Source organism: Melopsittacus undulatus, chromosome 5 (assembly GCF_012275295.1).
Source record: "Melopsittacus undulatus isolate bMelUnd1 chromosome 5, bMelUnd1.mat.Z, whole genome shotgun sequence".
Classification (NCBI taxonomy): Eukaryota; Metazoa; Chordata; class Aves; order Psittaciformes; family Psittaculidae; genus Melopsittacus; species Melopsittacus undulatus.
Genome location: NC_047531.1, coordinates 68,618,068 through 68,638,614, shown reverse-complemented (window position 1 = coordinate 68,638,614; position 20,547 = coordinate 68,618,068). Strand labels below are relative to the sequence as shown.

At 39.5% G+C, this 20,547-nt stretch overlaps 1 protein-coding gene across 2 annotated transcripts in view; it reads right to left on the bottom strand.

The window, feature by feature from the left end:
• SYT1 (synaptotagmin 1) overlaps positions 1-20,547 on the bottom strand; it is a 131,755-nt gene that overhangs the window by 43,117 nt on the left and 68,091 nt on the right. For both annotated transcript variants that reach the window (XM_005147910.3, XM_013128731.3), the window contains exon 6: positions 11,695-11,812. In XM_005147910.3, the coding sequence (XP_005147967.1) occupies positions 11,695-11,812 (118 nt within the window). The remainder of the gene's footprint in view (positions 1-11,694; positions 11,813-20,547) is intronic.

The following is a 20,547-nucleotide window of genomic DNA, read 5'->3' as shown; positions in this document are numbered from 1 at the left end:
ATTTTTTTATCCGTGAGGGAGCAGCCTGAATTTACTTCACTCCCAACCAGCTGAAACAATTTGCAGCACAAGACTTGCTGATGCTGTCACATCCTTACATAAGCATTTCTTCACATCCCACATAGCCAGGGCTCCTGAACTTAAAAAACCCGTTATGTTGCATGCTCTCTTAATCACTACTTTTAGCATTCCTCAAATGTTGACAAGCATGTGATGGTTTGCTGATGGGAAGCAAGTACTGTAGTTGAGTACTTCAGCTCAGCTTCCTGGAACTTACTGCAGAGCACATCCTCTCACAGCAGTGCTGTAATGAGACTGGCCCTGGAGCCAGCTGTACTGCTAAGATTTCTGAAGAGACTCAAAGAGAATTTAAGATGCTCTCCCACTATGGCTCAATCAGGATATTACCATATTCTCTTCACTGGAAAGGTGGATTTAACCTGCAGACCTGTATATGTAGAATTCTGTGATACCACTGGGAATCTTAAGAAAATTGGGTCCCACAGATTGGGTTTGATAACAGAACCTCTTACTTCTCTGACCTGAAGCAGTTCCTACAGAGATGCTGTTGAGCTGCAGAGATTACATTTGAATCCTGAAATCCTTGTGTGTCACTGCTTACAGGACAGAAATTAAAATTTGGTTCTGCCTGCTAAGAGATCACCCACAGTTTTATAATGTTTATCTGCACCTTTATGTGGTTTTTGACAAACTTAAATCTGAGAGAGATGATGTTGTGACAAAGCTCACAATACAGAGCTTGCACATCCTCCTTTCCGCTACACACAAAAATAAGGTAGAAAACAGCAGAGGTTTGCTGTGGGTGGGATTCTTTATAACAACTTTCTTTTTAGGCATGTTTTGCAAGAAAACCTCTAAATGTTACCCACTGCACATTGGTCAATTTTGTTATATAGCATTTGAATTTTGCAGTCAAATAAAGAAGTTTGACTGTTGGCACACATAGTGGACAGATGCTATGTGATCTGTGCTCTATTTCTGTGTTTCCTTAATGAGAGTTATCTATACTACTGTTCAATAATTATTACATTAATATCTAACGTGATGGGATGCAGCAAAGAAACTCCTGCACACAAATTACTTTGATTTAAAGAAAGTTAAAGATGTTGCTATTTGTAAACTTGAAGACAGCTCAGCAGAAACAAAAGGAATTCATGTAGGGAATGAGCAATAACATATTCATCAACAAGACAGAAAAAAAGATAGCTTAATAAACACAAGAGTAAGAAAAACTTAATCTCCTCCTATGACTAGCGTCACGGCACTAACCACATAAAATGTAAGGTTGTGTTCCCTCCATATTTCCAGGTTTACTATTGCATTACATTAGTGATAGTTGCATCAGTTAGGCAAAGCACATCTTCTACCATCTTACCAACAAGACTGGTATAATAGAGGAAAAAAAAAGAAACCCCACAGTTTTTAACTTAAAACCAATCATACTGTTAAGGGAGAAAAAAGCCCCCAAGATTCCTCTCTTTAGCTTTCTAAAACAACTGCTTAGCACTTCAGGTGTCCCCACTAAACTAAAGATCTAAATAAAGGTGTTGCTTATGTAGATAATTCATTTATACACAGCTCTGTCTTCCCCTTGAATACATCTGGAAATTTCACACAAGTGACCTTACAAAACTATGCCTGAAGAGCTCAGTTATTCAGTTTATTATAAAAGATTTATAGACATCTTAATGATGATACTGAAGACCCTCATGAAGTCAGGCCACCCACTGTGCTGACTTTCACAGCTAATAAACAAAAGCACAGGAATTAAATCCAGACACGTTCTCACCTCCACCACATACAAACTTTTTTACAGGGGAAAAGTGGTATTTTTGGGATTTATACTTCCACCTTGTTGGCAGGTATTTTGCAGTTAAAACCCCATGACTGACTCAACTAGAACAAGGTGGTTCCATGGCAGTATGGCCTGTGCTGGTGGGAAGAAACATAGCCCAGGTGCTGGCTTTTCCACCTTACAATGGTGAAAGTAAAGTGAGGGATAAAATATTTGGGAAGAGAATCCCACTGAGATTCATGTCAAAAGGCACAATGACAATTAACTGAACGCTGGCACCTCAATCTTAATTAGCAACAAAACTGCATTTCTTTCCTGGTTCTTCAAGAAGGGTAATGGGACCTTCAGATGCATCGATACAAAAGAGTGCAGGACTTCACTTCCACCTTCAGTTACAAAGGTTTTGGAAAACATATTTTGGAAATGGCAAGGGGAAAAAATTTTCATGTGTGTTGAACGACAAGCATCTCACAGCTGCCAGTGGAGAGCTTCACTTGCCAAATGCATGAGCAGATTTGAACAGCTATCGTCCATAAAGCATACACGTAAAGTAATGATAACGACAAAACTAGAAACACCTGTTTTCCTATCACTATCCTTACACTCGAGTAAATGCTTTCTCTGTCACCTGAGATGTATTTTCAGCACTGTGTACTGGGGGAGATGTGCAGTTCCCTTCTCAGCATGCACCCCCTGCTCCCTTCAGGGATAATTCAGGATCAGGGGTCTAATTTGTGAAGTGTCTCTTTCCGTTGAGATGTGCACACACAGGAATTACACTTTTTAAACAGCAGCAGGAGGTCTATAAGACGTAATCACATAAAGATCTAGCAGAAACTAATAATCTTTTTTGGCCACATGGGATTAAGCAAAAAAAAAATACATGTGAGATACAAAGTACTGTAAAAACTTGAATTTAGAGACATTTCTATTTCTTCAGAAAGTCCTACAAACTTCATCAAACCTCAGTCATGTTAACAGTACTAATAAAATGCTCATCGTGCTGTCTTAAGAACCCGCATGGCTACATAGTCCTGAAAAGGATATACCTTTTGTTATATTTTCTTTATTTTCTCTGAACATTTAAGCACTGATCTAAACTGTATTTATAAAGGTGAAAAAGGACATTTTCTTTTGAGTTCATTTTTTTTTTGCTGCAAACTCATTAAAAGAAAAGATATAGGCTGCAATTTTCAGAGAGTAAAAATAAATTAAACTTACTTGTAAGAGAACTGACTAATTTCCCTATGGGCTCCAGAATCTATCTACAGTATTCCTACATCCATTTTACAGCCACTCACACTGCTATGAAATTCTTGTAGGGCTTAAAAACCTAAAATATTAACCAACTCATTTTCATATAAGTAATTAACACACACATCTTCACGCTTGCTTTGGGACTGCATTATCAAATGAAAACATACTATAACTTAATCAGGAAGAAGCATGCATACAAATACACACAAAATGCATTATTTAGATGTGCCTATTCAAATACAAAAAATAAGAAGTCTTCCTGCCCTCTGTTTTGGAGAAGGGAGGCTGGGGGGAAATGCATAAAGGAGATAAAATTGTGACTATTGGCTGGCAGAGTCCACACAGATGGGTGCTGACCAAAGGTACAGCAGGTAACATTCAACTAAGGAGATGTACACATACAATAAGCTTTGTTTCCTTTTCAGAAGCTGTTCAAACACCTCCTGAGCCCAGGCACGTTTTTGACACAGTGTTTTTCCTAAGGTTCCTCACAGCGATGCCTACAGGCTTTGTACCACCTCAGTGGTAATCAGCAGGCACAATCTTTTTCCTCATTTTAAGCATAAGAGGAAAAAAAGGAACAGAACAATCTGACTCTGCTTCTTTGTAAGAATCGCCACATTTGGTGATTCATCTAATACAATATATTATTGTGTGCAATAGCCTGTAGCATATGATTCAGTGGAAATTGTGTACTCATTCCAAAACAGACAATTACCTGACAGCTTCTTCATAAGACTCTCCAGAATGTCCTGGAATATGAGAGTCTATGTAACCTTTAACATGGCTTCCATGATGAATACATTATAATTTGGAATATAATTTGATTTTGGAATTGCCTTCTTCAGCTTTTAACTTGAGGAAGAAAGTGGTCTAATGTTGAAGGCTTGAGTTGGGATTAGAAGAAACAAGTCCATAAGACCTTATCTACCTACTGAAAGAGGACAATTTCAGACAAGACCCACCTTCCCTATTGCCCTGTCTTAGGGAAGATGTCACCAATGGGATGTTCTTCCAGGCAAGAGAAAGATTTTAACATAGTGGAGCTTTGGTGACTGACCCCATCACCACTGTAGGAGCCCATAGTGAATTTACTGTGATGCTGTGTGACCACTTAGCAAGCATTAGAAAGATGTATAGCTGCAGCCATCTCCTGTTGAAAGTTATGCCAGTTTATTACAGCAGAAACACTGAGATAGTAGATGTAGAAATCTTCCACTAAGTAGAGATCATAAAATATTTGCTGGTACTGATCTCTGTTGGATTCTTTAGGATTAGGCTAGTTGCAAATGCAGCTGTTTCAGTGGTGCTGTTTGTTGTTTATTTTTACTTTTGTCTTTTAATAAGGCAGTTTTCTTTCCCTTAATATTCACTGAGTTATGCTTACAATATGGCTTATAGCAAAGCCATGGCACTAATGGTGCATTTCTCTTCCCATAATATTGTGTTTGTGTTAGCTAGCTTTTAAGGTTTCTTATGTTTTAATGAAGTTATTAAAGTGAATGCTCTGACCGCATAATTCATGAGCATTCTTTCTGTCTTCAAAGAGCTGGTCTCTAAACAATTTTTAATTTTTCTGTTTTTTTCTAAGACATCCAACCAAGCCTTCTGAATTTGAATGCAGTTTTTAAAATAAATGTCTAACTGTAGAAAACTAGCTTTATTTCTGCTATAGTGCCATTTGGTCCGCAGAGATGGTTCTGAATTATAGTACTTGCTTGGCAGATACAGAGGTGCTGTGCATTTTCTATTTATAACTCATAAATATTGAGATTAGCTTTCACACATAATGGACTGGATTATGGGCCGGTTTTTCTCTACAGCCATGTCTGCAGCATTCTGCAGAAGGAAAAGCACACAGATACAATAACAAACTTCTCCTTCCAGCTCTTCCTAAGCATTTATTTGGCATAAATAGGTACAGTTTAGGGTCTGCTATAATATTTGAAACTTGGCAACAGTTTCTAAGGCAATACCTGAGCCCATGCCAACTAGGGGATTCTCCTCGCCACTGGGTCTGGGTCTGATCAGGGGGAGTGGTGAGAGGCAGTGGTGCTGAGGGAATAAGGGCAGAGTACATTGCTACTAGGATACATTAATGGTAATTGGTTTCACTAAAAGCTAAGCATACTAATATAGAATCATAAACAGTTTGGGTTGGAAAGGACCTTGAAGATCATCTAGTTGCAACCCCCTGCTGTGGGTTCCACTAACCTTCCACTAGACCAGGTTGCTCAAAGCCCCATCCAACCTGGCTGGGCTAGATATACCCATATTAACAAAACCACATTAGCTTTGGAATATTTTTAGAAGGAATAACCCATACTAAAATTAATCTCAAAAAGATGATAAACTATATTTAGGCTTATACTTATTATCAGCTACTAAGAGATGACATTTTGATACAAAAAAGTATTCTGCCGGTAATGCATACAGCCACTGAAGTTCTTAAGAGAAAAAGCATTTAATCTGAAGGGCCTGGGTAGGTAAACACCTGTAATAGCAGTCTGTTCAGGTAGTAGCCCTAGTCTCTTCCAAAGGGGCAGAGAGAAAATGCTTTTCAATGTATTCAGGTAATTTATTTCAACAATTGCCTTTGTCAAAATAGGGAAAGCTGCTGGAAGTTCAAATGAAAGCTTTTATTTCATGCTAGGAACAAAAATGAATACGAATGGAGGGTATAGAACTGCCTGCATAAATGTGTATTAATACTGGGAATCTTCCTATGTAATAAACAGAAGCACCATGTTTATTGCAGAGATCACATTTAGCTGCTAGTCAGGTGTCCTGAATTTATTGTTAAACAAGTATTATTCTTTAGAAAGTAAAAACTACAAATACAAATCAAGATTTCATACTCATTTAGATCCCTATATAAAATAACTACCAGTTTGATTTAAACAAATCTCTCATAGGGAAGCTGCAGATAACTCCTGCTCTCTTTCTGGAGAAGAAGGGATTGTAAGCTTGACTAACGTATCATAATTCATAGACAACTCTTGTGAAACAAATGGCATTGCTGAGCTGCGTCGTGCTGTTATTGAGGGATTAGCCTGACTATGTCTCTATGGTCTGTTTGGAGAGACAATATGGCAAATTGGTTTCAAAATCTTCCAGTTTTGCAAATCATCTACATGAATTTAAAATAAAAACAAACAAGCAAACAAACAAAAACCAAACAGCAGAGTGTCTTCGGGTCTAAGTTCCTTTGATTTGCGGTAAGATCTAAGTTTCTAAGTCTTGCAAACATGCTTGGTGAAGGATATCAATCTATAAAGCCATATAACCCAAATTAACACATTCAGACAAATAAAAATAATCTCTTTATAAATTACCTTCCTATATATTACCTGCCAGATGTCCAATTCATTAAAAATGCATTTGAATATAATTTAAATAATTAAAATTCCATTTTAAAACATCCATAATTGTTTGCCAGAAATAATAGTTTCCACTTGTGGACACTTGATGAGCTCAGGCTGAATAGTTCCAGCGCTGGAGCCAAAGTTTGCTTTAGTCACAGTCTGATGTTGCAATTAAGTTTAAGACCTGGGACCTTATTGCTCAGATGGGTGATCTGAGTTTTGTTACAAGGAGTCTAATGAATTTCATCATTAGTCTGTGTTTTTTTATTGTTGGTTTCTGAAGTAACATGTGATTGGCTTTTGACTGCTAGTAAGACTTATGGAAAAGTTCAAAATGCTGGAGACAAAGCCTTTCATTTTTTGCAACTGTAGTAACAATCAGATAGGATATATATACTGATTAGTAGGATTAAGGTTTCACCAGTAGAAGCCCTGCAGAAATGCCAGGAAAGATAGTACTCTCAATGTAGTTTGATCAATCAACTGCTATTGATAAGTATTTCTGTAACTGGGCTTTCTATCAGTACAACATAAACATACGTGTTAAAAATCAAGTATGCATTTAAGTCTGATTGACCACAATTATGAATTATGAAATTCAATTATGAAAGTATAAGTTTAGAAGACTGCAGTGACTGGTTCTTTCTATTGGGACCAAAGATAACAGAAATGCTAAAGGTTTCCACATGACCGAGGTACAAATTTATAGAAGATATTTACTAGCAGCAGTAATACTTGAGATGTGAAGAGAAGGAGCCAGAAGGAAGCTGCAAGACTGTCTGCTGCTGTGCTGAGAACACTTGACAGTACTATGTCAGACCTCTTGTAGGAGCCATGGCCTTGCTCCTCTTTTCTGCAAGGCAGATAAACTCCACAGAGAGGCATAAAGGCTGGATTATGTTCCGGAGAACACCCTTGGAGAGGTGGCTAGGGGCTCTGGAGCTCAGATAGTCTTTTCAGCAGTACTCCAGGATAAAGGGGAGGACCTTAAAAAGGCTAGGAGGATTGGCCAGGTTAATAAATGGTTAGAAGTGTGGTGCTATATCCAGGGATTTGGGTATCTAGAACATGGGTCTCAGTTTAGGAGACCAGGTCTACTGGGGGCTGGTGGAACTGGTCTGACAAAGAAGGGGAAGAGCGGTTTTGGTAAGAATGCTTGTCAGACTGGTCAAGAAAACTTTAGATGTGTTGGAGGATGGGGGCATCATTCCACCCCAACACACCCAGTCAGTTGCCAGCACCTATAATAAATGCTTGGAGCAATGTAGAAATATTCCAACCGCTCCAGCCAATGAGCCGGCTTCATCTGGAGCTTGGATCAGATGCCTCTACACAAATGCCCGTAGCATGGGGAACAAACAAGAATTAGAGATGTGGGCACATCTACGGGGCTATGACATAATAGGCATCACAGAAACATAGTGGGATGGCTCCTTTGACTGGAATGGAAGGTTACAGGCTCTTTAGAAAGGACAGGCCCGGTAGGAGGGGAGGGGGAGTTGCCCTTTATGTTAGGGATAGGCTGGAGAGTATGGAACTCTGTCTGGGGACAGGTGAGCAGCCAACAGAGAGTTTGTGGGTCAGGGTTAAAGGGAAAACAGAAATGGGGGACATTAGTGTGGGGATCTGTTACAGACCACCTGATCAAGAGGAACCTGTGTATGAAGCACTCTATAGACAAATAGAACAGCCTCACGCTCACAGGCCCTTGTTCTCATGGGGGCTTCAATCACCCTGACATCTGTTGGGGTGACGGTATGGCCCGGCACAAGCAATCCAGGAGGTTTCTTGATTGTGTGGAAGACAACTTCCTTCTGCAAGCAATAAAGGAGCCGATGAGGAGAGGTGTCCTGCTTAACCTCGTGCTCACCAACAGGGAAGGGCTCGTGGGAAATGTGACTCTCCAGGGAAGTCTTGGTTGCAGCGATCACGAGATGGTCGAATTTGAGGTCCTCAAGACAGTGAGAAGAGCGTGCAGTAAGCTCACTGCCCTGGACTTCAAGAGAGCAGACTTTGGGCTCTTCAGTAACCTGCTTAGTAAGGTTCCATAGGATATAGCCCTAGAGAGCAGGGGGGCCAAGACTCTTGGTTAACATTCAAGGATCACCTGCTACAAGCTCAGGAGTGTTGCATCCTGACCAGAAGGAAGTGCAGCAGGAGGGCCAGGAGATCCCCTTGGATGGATAAGGAGCTGCTGAGGAAAATATGAAGAAAAAAGGAGGCTTATAAAAGGTGGAAGCAATGACAGGTGGCCTGGGAAGAATACAGGAATGCTGTTTGGGAAGCTAGGGACCAGGTTAGGAAAGCTAAGGTCCAGTTAGAATTAAACTTGGCTAGAGATATGAACGATAACAGGAAGGGATTCTATAGGTACATTGAAAATAAAAGACAGACTAGGGACAATCTGGGCCCTCTCCGGAAGCTATTGGGAGAACTGGCTGCCCTGGATTTGGAGAAGGCTGAAGTTCTTAATGACTTCTTTGGCTCAGTCTTCACTGGCAAAGGCTCTGACCACACCACCCAAGTCTTGGAAGGCAGACGCATGGGATTGTGAGAATGAAGACCTTGGGCCCACTGTAGGAGAGGATCCGGTTCAAGACCATCTTAAGAACCTGAACATACACAAGTCCATGGGACCTGATGAAATTCACCCTTGGGTCTTGAAGGAGCTGGCGAATGAAGTTGCAAAGCCACTGGCCATCATATTTGAAAAATCATGGCAGTCAGGTGAAGTTCCCAATGACTGGAAAAAGGGAAATATAACCCCCATTTTCAAGAAGGGGAAAATGGATGACCCGGGGAACTACAGACCAGTCAGTCTCACCTCTGTGCCTGGCAAAATCTGGGAGCAGATTCTCCTGGAAGGCATGCTAGGGCACATGGAAAACAGCAAGGCACATGAAAAACAGGCAAGGGGAAATCCTGCCTGACCAATTTGGTGGCCTTTTATGATGGGGCTATGGAACTGATGGACAGGGGTGGAGCAGTTGAAATCATCTACCTGGACTTGTGCAAAGCATTCAACACTGTCCCACACAATACCCTTGTATCTAAATTGGAAAGACATCAATTTGATAGGTGGACCACTCAGTGGATAAAGAACTGTCTGGATGGAACTAGATGATCTTAAGGACCTTTCCAACCCTAATTATGCTATGGTTCTATGATACAAGAGAAAGAAGAAAATGTCTGTGTTTTGCTTTTCCAGCATCTTCTCCAAAATATGACAGAACAATGAAAAGACATATTCTAAACTCAAAACCCAGAAACTTTGTCTAAGTTTTCCCCATCTCAACTACATAATTTTCACCTCTTGCTAATGGCTTTCCCTTGGTGACAGTAAGGGCTGTTGAGTCTATAGGTATCATTCAGTTGGAGATCACATTTGATTGTTAACATTTTCCACCTCCACTGCAACACAAAACTTGGGGTTTTGCAAAACAAAAAGCCAATTTAGTACCTAGAGAAAATAACAAAACTGGTGGAGAAAGCATTCACTAATCAAGATAAAATCCTGTCACCTTCATTACCACTTAACGTTACCGTACTTTGAGAGCAGGTATTATTTAGTGTGAATAATGACAACAGAATCTCAGCTTGATTTCAGATGTTATTTCTGCATAATTTATTCAAAAGATAAATTCCCTAATGAAAGATACTGGATCCACTTTAAACCAACATTATTTAATCTATAATTACTGCCTCAGGAATACCGTACTAACTGCCATTTATCACTGTCAGTGACTTTTGAATTCCTGCTATAACCACAGTACCCCATTGGGTTTGTTTGTCTCAGAGAACATGATGTTTCTAGTTTGGCACGGCCCTAAAAAAGGAGGACAAAACCTGTCATCCCCTAGAAATATATTTCAATGTCCTCTATGTGCTTCATCATAGAGGAGAGTAAGCCCATTCACTTCCTCACAGTTATTTCCAACACAATGCATTGTATTTTCCATCTGGAGTCTGTAGAAGGTCTTCAGTTCATTAATGCTTTCCTGCCCCTTTCCTTTTTTTCCTATGAGTATCTATTTTCCATCACATTTCTTTCAAAGCTTGGAAAAGAATATAGAGGCTATGGCTCTCAGAGCTACACTTCTTTCAAAGGACCCATACTCTTCTTTACTATTAGAATCTAAGATTTCAATTAGGAAGCAAATGTACTTAAGAACATTAATTTGCAATTGGTTGAATATGAGCATTAGGGAAACTATCAGTTGTGTGTCCTAATCCAGCATACATTTTAGACAAGAAAAAGCTAGATTGGATTTAGGCAATGACTACAATATTTTGATGTCTGTTGCTGTACAGTAGAAGACTTTAGAAGCAAGTAAAATAAAAAAAAAGATAACTGGTTACTGGTAAGAAACTTTGTCTCACTTTGTGAAGGCCCTCCTGTTACTGTTCAAGTGGCAAATAAGATCTTCAGGCTCGCTTTTAGCAGGTTCCCATTTCTTTGTGTATTCTGGTTACAAATTCCAGACACAGCAGAGAACAGAAGCCAACATGGAGCCCCACCAGGACCCTAGGACACAGCCCTGATGTCACATGTGCTGACTGCACCATGCTTTAGAGATGGCATACATCATCTCACTCATGCTGTGTACAGCCCTAGTATGAGGAAAGACTACAAGGAATATTTGTAGCTATGTTGGAGATATCAACCTCACTGACTACCACAATGGCAAGACTGTAATTTTGATTGCAGGCGTACAAGCAAATGTAGAGCAGTCCCAACTCTGTGCATGGAAGCAATCATACCTGAGCCCTTCAAATGCAGAGACAATTATCCTATCACCTCAACCAACAGTCAACATGGTGACCGGTCATGACATCCTCTATTATGTATGAGTAACACTGCAGGAAAATGCTCATGTTTTCTGAGATCAGACAGACAATAGGAACTGTAGTCAGATTTTTTTTCCTCTTGCTTGAATAGTCTGTATTTATCTCCAGGCAACAGGAGAGAAGGAGAGTACCGAGGGCTTGCACTGTGATCTGAATGTTTAATTCTTCAGCCCTTGCCTTGGAAAGGAATGCCATGTATAAAGAAAATCCTTTTTTTTTTTTTTTTTAAGCTAGAATGAGTTCGGATATACTCAGTCATGCCCTAACTTTCAGAAAACACAAACTCCATTTTTCAGGCAGTGAACAAGAGTCGCTACCTTCTCAACTGAGAGTTCTTCAGTAGCAAGCGAGTTTACTTTATGTCTTTACAAGCCTGCAAAATCTACAAACAGATTTTCATGCACATACCTGATAGTCCACCCACATCCATCTTCTTCAGGTTCTTTGCCTCCAGAATGACGACAGTCAGTTTGCCAGCAGTAGGCACATAACGGAGGGAGAAGCAAATATCACCCAGTTTTTCTTGCTGTGAAAGCAAACAAGGCATGGTGTTATACTTTTGTAGTCTTCTGGTATCTTTTAAAAATGCAGTTTTGAAAGTTCCACAGAAGATGAGCAGGATTACATCTCAAACTCCTACTGTTTAACAAAACATTCAAATGGACAATATGAGATATCAGACACAAGTTGCCAGCTTAAATCCTTGATAACTTCAAGCAGCAACTGGAGTCCACAGCAACTACCCTGCATGGAGATAAATGACAAGATACATGCTGGCTGCAAAATAACTTATACTGCTCAGCATTTCATCCCTGATAGTCAGGGTTCCACAAATACTGTCTGACTTTAAATAAAGTCATGACTATTTTTTTCCCAGGTTGTGTTTCAGCAGAAATCAATTAACACATATGCAGAGACCACTACGGGACAAAACAGTAACGTGGTGTTGTGTTTTAAACCAAGCCACACAGCTCATGCACTCACTCCCCCCCTTGTTCCCCCAACTCCCGGAGAGCTGGGGAGGAGAATCCAGAATGTAGCTCCCATGGGTTGAGATAAGAACAGTATAATAACTAAGGTATATACAAACCACAACTGTTACCACCAATAGTAATAATAATGATAAAGGAAATAACAAGTGAAGAGAATACAAGACCTCACCACCCACCGACCGATAACTCACTCCACCCTGCCCAACCAAGCACTGATTGATACCTCCTTCATCCTCCCAGAGAGCACTAGCCCTTCTGGATCATTCTCCCTTACGTTCTGGGCATGATGTGCTGAGGTATGGAATACCTCTTTGGCTAGCCTGGGTCAGGTGTCCTGTCTCTGCTTCCTCCCAGCCTCCCCTCCTCCCTGGCAGAGCATGAGGCTCACAAAGTCCTTGGCCAGGGTAAACATTTGAGCAGTAACTCAAAACATACTTGCTATCAGCACCGTTCCCAGCCCGAAAGTCAAAACACAGCACTGCACCAGCTACCAAGAAGGAGAAAAAAATGACTGCTACTGCTGAACCCAGGACTCACCACACTTTGTCACAGAAGCAAAAAGTCTTAAAAACACAAAGCTCAAACTGTTCAATACACATATAAAAAAGACTTGTCTCCTGTCTAACGGGGAAAAATAAATAAAAGGGCAGACACAGACCAGGAAAGCACACAGTGCATCCCTCCTCATATCAGGAACAGCTGGAAGGATTTGGTTTTGCCTTCAGCCTTGTAGCCCAACATCAGGGCTCCTGCAAAACACAATCTTTCACTATTCATTTCTTAGTACATTCCTAACAGCCCTGACAAAGAGGAAAAGGCTGAATTATGTTCAGAATTAAAGGAACTTTGTTTTAAAAGGAGGAAAATAGATCTGAACTTGCAGACACAAAAGAGAGAATAAGAGGAGAATACTACTTAGAAACAATCACCAGGATGATCCAAGCTGCTTTTCTCCTTCCTTTCAGGTACAATGGTATCTCTAGGGGAGTAACAAGGTTGCTTTTGAGACAAGAGTAAGGTTACACTGAACAGTCCAATAAAGCATTTCAGACAGCAATGTTCCCCTTTCAAAGACAGTAGTTCTGGCGTGTCTGTTTCTACAATTCATCCTGGCAGTGAAGTACATTCCCATAAAGATGTATCTCTTTGGTTTTGAATAAACTGGAAGGTTGGTTACTGAAAAGTTTTGGGGCTGTATCCAAGCTTTTTGTTAAAACACTAGATAATTTTTTTGCAGGAAGTATGCATGTTTTCCCCATTCTACAAATGCAAAAAGAATCTGGCAATTTGCCAGGTCTGAAGAGCCAACCTGAAAGAGGTGAAGTTAGAACCTTACCTAAAATGCTGAGGAAGCCCTCCTGAGGGCAACTAGCTCACATATTCATGGACGCAGTGGGTATTTCCTAGAGAAAAGACAGCCCATGTCCTAACAACTTCACCATCCATGTAAAAGGAACCTGAATATTCCTTTCCAACTGGGAGCTCGAGCTTCCAAGTAATTTAAGAGAAACTAAACTTCATCCACTAAACCAAGTTTTCAGCGTCAGAGGCAGTTCTCTCAAGAACTCTTCCACATAATCACTTCTTATCCAGGTTTGGATAAGCTTCTGCATTATACCCATTTGAAGCATGCATGCCAGATACTTAGCTATACTTCAGAGTTTACATCTTCCTCCTTTATCAAAAGGTGTGTGAGCTTGTCTTAGAAGACATCCTTGGGGATGCAAAATTCCTTGTTGTTCCCAACAATGAACAGGCACAGTATGTATTAAGAATAGTACCATGAAGTTACCTTTCCTTTTAGTTTTAAACAACTTAAAAACTGCAACAATAACACAACACCTATAAAGTGACAGACTCTGGATTGACTATTATAAGTTGGGAATGAGACCCAGGCATTGTAATAGATGTTTTTCAGCTCAGTGATCACCAGCAGTCAGGAAGCATACATAACACAAATAGTTAGGAAATGCTCAGGGAGAACACAACAAAATAGCTCATGCTTTTAAATGTGTATCACATAAAAACGCTGTCAGAATGCACATGTGCTATTTTGAAAACTTACAGTGCCCTTTCCACCTCAAAAAGGGTATGGTAGAATTGGGAAAGATTCCAAGAAAAGCAGCAGGAACTATCAAAGATATGACATAGCTTCTGCAGAAGGAATGGCTAAGAGGATTAGGATTCAGCAGGCTGCAAAAGGGCTGTTGGGAAGCAGTATCTTAGAGATCTCTATCTGATCCAGGAGGGCTATAAGAACACATCCTATTATCAGAAAATTTACATTTTTAACTTGTATCTAACAGAAGATATCTTTCACAGTAGGGACTGCACTGTTGTGGAATAACTTACTGTTCTTCCCTGTCTGTGTATACTGTTATAAACTCCAGTGTAGACTTAGATCATGGAAATACGGATTTCGGCTGTGCAATCTGCATAGCTCATGCGTGACAGCAAAACATGCTCCTGTATCCCCAGGTAGTCGGATCTGGAAGTCCATGTTGGCCAGGCTAATGGTGAAGTTGATTTATCACTTGCAGCTTGTTCAGAATGGAAGAAATCAATTGCTTATTGATTTGTGTTATGATCACAGCTCACCCAGCCGCCCAGTGTTCTCCACGGACATTATTACCTGGTATTCTTGGTTTAAAAATAGCCTGGTTGATTCACAGGGCTCTGAATAAGGCTGAAACAGGGTATACTTGAAAGCTTGTTTTAGTAGTCCATCTTAGAGACCTTTGTACTCATGTATCACCCAGTATTTAAGGGCTCTGCGCTCACCTCTAAATTCACTAGACAGAGCTTTGGTTGTAGCAGCACAGGAACTTTTATTCCCTTGTATTCATCAGAGATGTACGTCACTGACAGAATATCTAAACATCTATTTTTTAAGGTACTTTTAAAATCAATACCATGCTTCTAATCCTTTGAGTGGATTTTTTTTCTTTTATTTTTCCTTTTTTTTTTAACTTGTGCTAAGACTAGAGCATGTTTAATAAGCATAAAATGATGTTAGGATTGTTGTTTCTGATCCGAGTGCTTCAGTAGAGGCTGGAGGAGGTTCTTTACAAATATGTATGTAAATTCTTTGTGTCAGTTTTGCCATGAAGACCATCACCTCTCACCAGCCTTTTTCCATCTGTAATCATGTTATGCTTCTGTGCAAATACTGCAATTGTCTACACAGAAGAGTAATTTTATGGCGAAATGTAATGCATTTTAGGCTCTTTTAATGCCAATTTTAGCTGCAGGAAGCTTGGAGAAGCGAGAATCATGTAAACAGCCAGTTTTCCATAGATCACCAGCAAGCCATGAGAAATGCAGCAGATGATGGGCTCATTCCAGTGAATGACTTGAAGAAAAAGCAGAAGTGCCTCTTTAAATGCCTACAGAATCACATTTAGTACTTTTTTTTGTTGCTACTAAAATCTGTATTAGCTGCATTTCTTCAGTATTTCTTGTACTTTTAACATTTTCTCTTTGCATGACTGCCAAAGTTTTCCGTTTCTAAGCCTTTTTTTTTTTTAAATATATGTCAGGCAAAATAATCCAGGTGGCAGCGCTGAAATGAGGCAACAAAAAGCAATTACCAGAGGTGTGGTTTGCAGGAGATAATTACAAACCCCTGCAGGGCTACAAGGTACAGATGAGTGGTTTTGGGGTGGTGATTATCTCATGAAGGTGCCTTATTGTTATTATTAATTTCAGTCCTATGTGTAAGTAATTTATGTTAGTAAATTACTTTGATCTCTGATGGAAACTGTAGGTTGGTGTTGGAAACTTCCAACTGGGAGGTTCACAGACATTACCCTATTAATGTATAATGCCTAAACACCAATCAAAAGACTCCATCTAAGCAACTTCGTAATTTTACTACATTTAAAGAGGATGCAATGGAGCAGAACATAAATAACACAGTGCTGCTAACATTTATTCAGCTTAGAAAAGGCTATCTGAAGCCCTGTTGAGAAACTAGACTTATTAAAGGTGACTCTAAGTGGCTCCTGCTTGTCTCATTTTTCTTCTTGTATTTGTCAGTAGTCATTTTTGCCTCTACAGTACATTCTCCTAATGAGCTTCAGAGAAAAATGCTATTTCTGCAGGTTACTCTCATTCACCCTACAGAATCTTTAACAGAGATATCCATCTTCGTAATATAAACATTCTCCACATTTTTGTGGAAGATATGAGAAAGCTGATCTTTGCAGCTGTCTTGGTAAAACAATACCAAAATAATGAGCCACAGAACCTTATGCTTTTCCTAATTGGAACTATGGCTCCAAAATAGTCAGTGGAGGAAGTATATAAACACAGAGAAGTGGGTTTCCAACTTCAGTACCTGGTTTTGATTGTGGATATTTGCATACGGCCAAGAGATACACAACAGGATGTGGTTTATAAGTGACAACCCAAAATACAATTTTTTCACCAATCAATATTTACAGTGGAAACTTATAATGTTCATTGTATAGTTTTTGCACCAATCAAATGTTTTTAAACTCTGCAGAGAGAATAGGTACACCATAAAGGTGGGTTATAAGGTAAATGAGGAGTCTTTCAGGAAACCCGCATAAAATGTAATGACAGAATCTCCAGTCCCAATTTTCACATCCATGGGCTTCAGACATTTCTGACACCATTGTATTCTGTCTACACACAGAGATCTCAAATCCAACAAATTTATTTTCTAGGCACACAAGCCATAAATACACTAATTCACAAAGGTGTCACAATAGTAACAGCAGCAGAATAGCATGGATGTGGAGACGGCTGACATAGACTGGCCACAACTTCAATTAAAGTACCACTGCAAATGTGCAGAATTAGCAAACCATACACATAGCTGGGATCTACAACTGGGAAAGTATTGCTCTTCCAGTCACCTAGGACAAATAGAGATCATATTGGGAAAAAGAAATACTGGTTTGCTGGGCTTCCTTTTCTTCTTTAAACCTGAAATTTTATTGCCACAACAGCTGTCTTCAACGTTACCAACTTCCAAGGCACCGCACTTTTGATAAATACATGGTTAAAGAGCAAGGCAGAAAATTTCAGACCTGCAATAGGTATAGTCATAAAAGACAATGTTTTACACTTGCAAATCAGGGACCAGATGACCTCACAACAGAAAAACAGTTCTGCCACAGTTAGGCAAAAGAGTGGGAAGAGAACAAGAAGCTCCTAAAACTCAGTTTGCAAAAATAGGCTAAAAATAGATGGTGCAGCAGAGAAAGATAAGGAAGAACCAGAAAGAGAAAGTCAAGCTGGAGCTAATGTGTCCCATTATTATAGCACTTTTGGTGACTATCACGTGATTATGTCTTCACACGAACTACCACTGTACCCCCCAAAGTCCATGAACTACTTTTGGAACAAAGTACTGAGAGCAAATAGGACAGGCAGAGCTCTCCCCAGCAATTTCAATCAAAAGGCTGATTACAGAAGTAGCTATTTCAGACTTTCAAAATGTTAACTATAAACCCAGTCAATATAAACTTAAGGACTTTAACAACTAAGCCATTAATCTGACAAGCAGAGTAATTCCTTTGCTGTCTAAAAGTATTTAATGCCCATTAACAGAGCAGCCATACTGTTACACAGCTAGCAGTAAAGAGGTTCTCAATGCTTCTGGAGAGAAGGAAGAACCTTCTTCATGATTATACCTACTGCGATTTTGAAGAAAATATTTTAAACCAATAAAATATGAACAGACAAGGTCACTCCTACTGCATGTTTCTTTATTCACAGGAACAATCTACTTGTTTTATAAAATGGAAATACAGAATGTCTATGATCAAAAGTCTCTCCAGTTTGCTTTTATTAACATTATTTCAGAAGTGTATGCATAGGTTATACCCTCTCCAAATGTGTAAACTTGGCCATAAAAGGAAAATCCTGTCAAGTGTTGGGTTACAAGCCACATAATAAGTAAATTAAGAAGCAAAGCAAACTAAAATAGGTTACAGCAGGAAATCTTGGAAGAAACAGAGGGTTTTGGAGGCAAAGATCCAGAGAGCTCATTTTGGACGCCATAAAAAAGGGACTAGCAGTGCTAACAGGCTTAAGAACAGATGGTAAGGAGACTGACACTGGGTGAACAGAACAGAAATAGAAGCAAAGGTCGATGTGTTAATTTTTAAAAGGGACTAGTTTTAGGGCAGACAGGGAGCTATCTTTCAAATGAAGAGAATTTATTAAAGGTATCAGGAGGTGGTATCTGTCAGGATGCAGTCATGGTATAAAGTAGGAGTGAGGAAAAGCCAAAAGAAACAGTTTAATTGCACATCCCTTTTGACCGATTTCCCTACTACAATCCTACTCTCTGACTCCTTTGTGATACAACTCCGTATGCCAGCACCACTTTTTACCTTTGCTTAAAGAGAACAGACCTAGCAGGATCTTCCTGTTGAAATAAAAATCTATCATTTTCTTTTTCTTTCTGCTCATCCCTCTGAACAGCACTACTTGGCACAGATATTCTTCAGAAATCTGTCTTCTTATTGCAATGTGTATAGAGAACTGTAGTAAATCACGTTTCTTTTTACTGCCCTAATTATGTAATATTCTCCAACACAATGGTAAATCAGACTTGAAAGTAAATGGGCAGTATTTTGAACCAGCCAATGTTATTAAAAAATTAACAAGTCAGGTTTTGTCAGCTTCCTCCTTTTAGTCCTTTTCATTACATTTTTAACTGTTTAGAGAAAGCATTTCGATTACTGCTTTATAAAAAGCAGAGGACATGGAAAAAGATCCTTGTTGTTATTAGTAGAAAATGACACTTCACGGTCATCAGTTTAAAAGCATTACAATCAGCTGCCACTTGCAAAATGAGAAACCCTGTGGCTGAAGGCACTTGAAATCAAAGATTAACAGAAATGCACTCTTTGATTTCCAGACAAGAGACTATGCTAGCAAACATACCAAGTTCTTAATTAAACAAGAAAATGAATTTCTGAAATAAATGAGAAAGGAAGGAATGAATTAAAAGAAATGTACATGCCTGGTTTTCTGTAATTCTGCCTACCCACAAATGCTCAAAGCTGGCTGTTCTGCTTTAATGAGTGCATCTTTTGCCACTTGGCTTCTCCTCAGCTCCTGCCCGATCATATTTCGAAATGTCACTCATATTTATACAGGCCAGTGCACAAACCAAAATTAATTTAACTGAATGGCACATTAATATTATTACTTTTGACAGCATGGAAAACTTATTAACTATAGCATTGTCACAAGGCTAGTCTTCCAGTGAGTAGCCCCAGTACAACATTGAAAGGAAATGTAATACATTTGAATGATTTTTTTACTCTTTTTTTCTTTTTTTTTTTTTGGCTTATCAGACACCATGAGAAGTCAAATCATGAAGCTTTCCCATAATTACTAGAGTATTATACCTGCATTGTAGTCACTCTACAGAAAGTCCTTCTCCTGTGATAGGGTACAGGAAGCTACAATACAGTACCCTTACTTGATTTGAAAACACCTCTTGTAATAAGTATGGGAGCCTTAATGCTTACTTAATGTAGTTTCTACTACTAAGGGTGTCTTAGTTTCAAAAAGCAATTGACTCCAAAGTCTGAGACTGGAATTGCAGCATACATCCGAAAATATACAGGATTGATAGGCAGAAAAGAATAGTAACTAAAAAGCAAATCACTTAGTGTTTCCTTACTTGTAAGATGTACCACTGAATGTGGTACTGTATTAAAAACCTGACATGAACAGAGTCCTTGCTACAATGACCATACATTATTGGTTGATGAAAGCCGGAACAGATTAAACAAACCAGTGGGTGGGAATGGTTGACATAATAGCTGCTGAAATTCAGCAACCCCAGGCAAAGACTATGAGGTGAAATCAGTGCCTCCATTACTGAAGCCATACTGTCTATTTCTATTCGTTCTGCAAGAGCCACAAAGAGAAACTCAGGGAAATTTATGGGTTACCTTTGTAGCCAGTTATCGTCTTCCCTTTCCTCTGTAACAAGACAAAAACAACTTGCACCTTGTACCAGTCCCAGATACATTATATATAAATGGCTCTTTCTGCAGTGACACTAGCACAGCCTGATTCACTCAACACCTGCAGATAGATGTCCTCCTTTCTCTTGCTTCTTAATGCTGCAAAACCAGTCCAGCTTTCATGTTCCTCCATCTTATCCCCCAGCTCCCTTCCATGACCCCAATTGCAGACCCCACACAGTACAGCAGCCTCCTTCAGAATGTCCTAAATTGGCAATTAGGCAGCATATGACATAGCTGTTTTAAAA